General features: G+C 42.6%; 1 protein-coding gene across 2 annotated transcripts in view; it reads right to left on the bottom strand.

Moving 5' to 3' along the window:
* WDR90 (WD repeat domain 90) overlaps window positions 1–5,222 on the bottom strand; it is a 70,496-nt gene that overhangs the window by 41,627 nt on the left and 23,647 nt on the right. For both annotated transcript variants that reach the window (XM_019507589.1, XM_019507591.1), the window contains exon 17: window positions 1,378–1,508. In XM_019507589.1, the coding sequence (XP_019363134.1) occupies window positions 1,378–1,508 (131 nt within the window). The remainder of the gene's footprint in view (window positions 1–1,377; window positions 1,509–5,222) is intronic.

The raw sequence follows: 5,222 nt of genomic DNA, 5'->3' as shown, positions 1-5,222 counted from the left end.
GGGCTGAAAATGACCCATCCACCACCACTCTCTGAGTACGGCCCTCCAACCAGTTGGCGACCCAATTGACTGTGTGGGTGTCAACACCACAGTCCCCCAGTTTCTTAATGAGAACAGGGTGAGAGACAGTGTTGAAGGCCTTCCTACTGACACTAGATCACTACACAATAATATGAGAGTTCTGAAAGAAAGCAAGCTCTGGCAGATGATCACATTAAGGAATTCAAAACACTCAATAACTTGCAGAACAAAATAAGAATGTGCATTTGTACATTTGGGTTTTTTCACTACCACATGAAGGATTCCTAACAGCCAATTAAAACATTGCTATTGAAGTCCTTATTCTAAGCATTCTTTAATTACAAAACTCTAAAAGGCACAATGCTGCTTCATAAAATAGTACCTGGTCATGTCACAGTGGGTTATTTTTGATTTTAAGAGCAAGAAAATTTTCTATCACTAGTCTGATCAAGTCAATCCATCTGTACTAGGCACAGCACTGCATAATTTTCCATGAATTTGCTTAAACTCATCTCCAGTCTGTCTGCTGGAGTTTAATCTAATTAATTCACAGGGCCATTTCACTTTTTCACTAACCTTACAAGCAAGGCTTCTTCTTCCATTTTGAATTAGCATATATTCTGGGTTCTTAATTCAGCCCCAGAGGCCTCCATTTTCCCTCCAGATCTACACACCTACATTTGTGCACGTTTACATCTTGAGACAGATTTGCATATGCAAGTATTACATTGTATATGTCAACTTTATGTGCCTGATAAAACAGGTAGACACTCAACTATGCAATTCACACAAATAGGTACAATTTGTGCATGTGCCGACACCTCAAATACATGTGCAAAGACTTAGATGCATGTATTTGGACACTGTTTCTAAAAATTTTCCATTATTGTCCAGTAAAAAACATGTTTTCATCAAATTAATGTCTATAAAGTTTATACAGTTTTATTCCCTGCCCTAAAATCCATCTTATTTATATTAATAGATTTTAAAGCTACAATGGACTTTTAAATTATCTAGGCTGACTACCTATATAACACCCAAAAAGTACATCAATCTAGTCCTTCTAGACTGAGTCCAGTAGGCTAAGTTAATTTAATTTAATATGAACATGCAAGTAATAGGCTCTATTTAGCTTTACATATTCACTCTTTCTTCTCCTTCCATGTGTAGAAGGAGCCCACAGATGATCACAGGCCACAGATACTCACTGGCAGTCCAGGCCATTTTGAAGATGGTAGGTCCTATGTCTGTTTCTGTTTTATGTTCCCTCTAAAAGGCTTCATAAGCCAGGGAGAGAGTTTGGAAGCCTCTTTTGGTAGAAACTCCTACTGCAGCATGCCCTATAACCTACAATACCTGAATTGAAGGTCTGCTTCTCCCGCTGGCGAGAGTGCTGGGTCTGAGATGGCAGGAGGCGCCGGGCATTTCTGATACTAACTTTCTTATAGTCAATTTCCAAAATGTGGCCACTTCTGCTGCACACAAAGCTGAAAAGGTAAAGAGCACACAGCTGGGTGCTTTCGGTCATAATGGAGAAATGAAAGACAGTTCAACAGGAGAAACCCAGTCCGCATTTTCTTCAGTGTTGACCTTTTCAGTACAAGGACAGAATTAGTTTAAAAAATGCTGTTTGCTAACCCATAGTCTTAGTTCAAAGACAGGATTTCGAGTGTCTGATTTTCCACAGTACATACCTAACTTTAAAATGTATGACCAGCAGATGGAGTCACACCTTTCCGTTCTTTTTTCCTACCCCCATGAAACAGTGACTACAGAAGAACTTAGTTCAAATTACATAAACAAAGGAAAAGACAAAAATTACTGGGCCTCAAAAACCTGTAAGCATGTCACCCATCACAAAAATAATCTTCAATTAGCCCAAAGGCCAAAATAAACTATGGACTTTTGCCTGGATATCTAAAAACTAGTAAAGATTTTAATCCGGATGCTACTATTATTAATTAAAAGATCAGATTTTTTTTTCCTTTGTGATGCCATAAAAGCAGTAAACTGTACTAGCCTTTAAGCAGCATATCATTAGGAATATTTTTATTTCATTTTTTTGAGTTTGGGAGAGGGAAAACACAAGTTAAAAGGCAGATACCTACATATAGATTGCAACAGAACTTCATATAAAAATTCAAGTCTGTTTTCTTTCTATTTTGAAGATGTGGAAAGTTCAAAAAGGGATTAGGAAAGAGGAGACAGGTGTTACCTGCTACACAGAGCACCAGACTGGTAAATCAGAAGATCTAGACTATCTCCAGCTCAGCCATTGGCCTCCTAGGTGATTTAGGAGCTAAAGCTTACAACTTTTAGTTTTGGATAGTCACTCCAAAACCAGCTGGAGACTGAAGATTGCTGCACTGCTAACCTATAACAGAAGGGGACTAAGAACAGCTTGGGGAAGCAAGGCTAGAAATAGATGTTGCCAAATCATAGAATCATCAAAATTAAGGGCTGGAAGGGACCTCAAAAGAGCGAGTCCAATCTCCCTGCTCTGGGCAGGAATACTGTTAAGATCAAATGATCCCAGCAAGGTGTCTCTCCAGTCTCCTCTTAAAGACTTCCAAGGTTGGGGACTGCACCACCTCCTTGGGAAGTCTATTCCAGATTCTGATCACCCTTACCATAAAGAAGTTCTTCCTTACATCCAACCTGAAACCATCCTCTAACTGTTTATGGTCATTGATCCTTGTCCTCCCCTGGGGTGCCCTAGTGAACTTTTTTTCTCCCAGCTCCTGATATTCACACTTTACATACTTATAGACGGCCACCAGGTCCCCCATCAGTCTTCTCTTCCCCAGGCTGAAGAGTCCCAGATCCCTTAGTCTTTCTTCATAAGGTTTGTCCTCCAGGATGTTAATCATTTGTGTGGCCCTTCTCTGGACCCTTTCAAGATTCTCCACGTTTTTTGAAGTGTGGCACCCAGAATTGGACACAGTACTTCAGCTGGGGTCTCACCAGTGCCAAGTAGAGAGGAAGTATCACTTCCTTAGCCCTGCTCAAGACGCATTGGCTACTGCATCCCAGTATGCTATTAGCTCTGTTGACTACAACATTGCACTCTGGCAGCTCAGGTCCATCCTGTGATCAACCAAAACCCTGAGGTCCCTTTCAGCCATCACATTGGCCAGGACATCTCCTCCTAACCTATATTCATGTTTCTGGTTACTCCTTCACAGATGAAACACTCTGCCTTTAATTCTTATTGAACTGCATCCAATTCCACTCCACCCACCTTTCCAGCTTGTTCAGGTCCACTTGAATCCACATCCGACCCCCTAGCGTGACCATTTTCCCTCATAACTTAGCATCATCCATAAAGTTGGCCAGTGTGCCATCATCTAAATCGTTGATAAAGATGTTGAACAGCACAGGGCTAAGAACCCAACCCTGCGGGACACCACTGGCCACTTCCCTCCAAGATGATACAGACACGTCCACTAACACTTTCTGGGTTCAGCTCCTTAGCCAGTTCCCAACCCAGCTGACTGCGGACTCTGCCAGCCCACAATCCCCCAGTTTTGTTAATAGAAGCATCATGGGAGACGAGATTGAAGGCATTTTTAAAATCCAAGAATATGACATCAACCATGCCTCCCATATCTAAGTGTTCATTCATTACTTAATCATAGGAGACGAGGTTGGTCAGACATGGTGTGCCTGCAATGAAACCATGTCAGCTATCCCTCATCATCATGCCTTCTGCTAGCCTTCCCCCTTGGTGTGAAGTGGATGCCATCTCTTCCCAACAAGCCTCTATCCCAGAACAGCATTCCATGATCATAAAATCTAAAACCCTGGCTGTTGCACCATCTCCTGAGCCTCCAGTTGACCTCCTCACTACAACTGTCCCTCCAGGGGCCCTAACCCCTGACTGGGAGGAAGAAAGGGAGAATGACCTGTGCCCCCCAACCCTTTGAGCCCAGGGTTGTTCTTGGCTGTGTCATTTGTGCCCATATGCATGAGCAGCATGGGGGGTAGTGGTCAGAGGGCCGGATGAGTTTTCAGCTGGTGCAGCCAACCAGCTGACTGGTGGTCTCACCCCAAGATGGCAATGGCATGCCTGGGACATGCTGTTTCCTGAGACATGCTGCTGAGATCTCCAGAATGTGTTTCTGGAAGCAGGAAAAGTTGGGGTTTCCCACTGGCAGAGACACAACTCTGACAATCTCCAGGGTGAAATTATGGAAGCAAGAAACCCCTACAAAATGTAATGAGAGCCCAGAGGCAACAAAAGGCAATGTCTGTTTCCAACCAAAAATCTCTGACTTATGCCCAATTGCTCTTTCAGCAGCTCTGAGGAAAGGACAAAACCATGAGCCTCTACGTGGATGAAAAATCCCAGGCAGGTTTGGCACATCTGCTATCCAGTTCTGAACTGAACTGGCATAAAAAGAATTACAGAGATTTAACAGAATTTATCCTGAACCCTGCAACAACAACTGGCAATCAAAGCCATATTATCTTCCATTTACTGAGAAATGGCTGTTGAACTTTTAGAGGGAAATACTTGGGAACATTATCATCCTTGCAGACTGCTTGCATTGGAAAGAAGTGGATTTTACCTAAACAGGGAATCTGGATATAAAACATAAAAAGATGAATTCATGATTTAAAGGTGTTCAATAAAACAGCAAGATAACCTGATTTCCCCTGTGGCAAATCCATCTACCAGAAACAAAGCAATATGAGTAAGGGATTTAGACTGCAGAAGAAAGAGGAGAGCTGTCAGATCTGGTAATTCTGCCTTCTTGGACTCTCAGGTTGGTAGCAGCAGCCTTGGTCTGATAATTAAAATGAAACATAAGCAATTCAGCAAGGGGGATACTAATGCACCACAGACCAGCCACTGCCAAAAGACAGCTAACAGCAGCCCACAGTGAGATTTTCTGAGGGTCTAACTGGTGAAACATGGAGGGAAGAGGAATTTCTTGTACCATTCTAGGAAATATTTTAAGTTTCTTTGGGGCACTGAAGTCTTAGGAGGGAGGAGAAAGGCTCTTCCAGAACCTTTGTTCCTGCAGGGAGAATCCAGACAGAATGTTACAGATGCTTCTACTGCAGAATGGGATGAGCCAGTCAAAGCTATGACTGTGCAGCCTTCTCCTCCTGAATAATGCAAAGCTCATTCTAATAGTGCAGTGGTTTGAGACCTGTGGTTCCCAGACCCATGAGGGTTGACACACTATGTCTAA

Source organism: Gavialis gangeticus, unplaced genomic scaffold, assembly GCF_001723915.1.
Source record: "Gavialis gangeticus isolate Ggan-Ray unplaced genomic scaffold, GavGan_comp1, whole genome shotgun sequence".
In the NCBI taxonomy this organism is placed as follows: Eukaryota; Metazoa; Chordata; order Crocodylia; family Gavialidae; genus Gavialis; species Gavialis gangeticus.
This window is presented reverse-complemented; position numbering and strand designations above follow the sequence as displayed.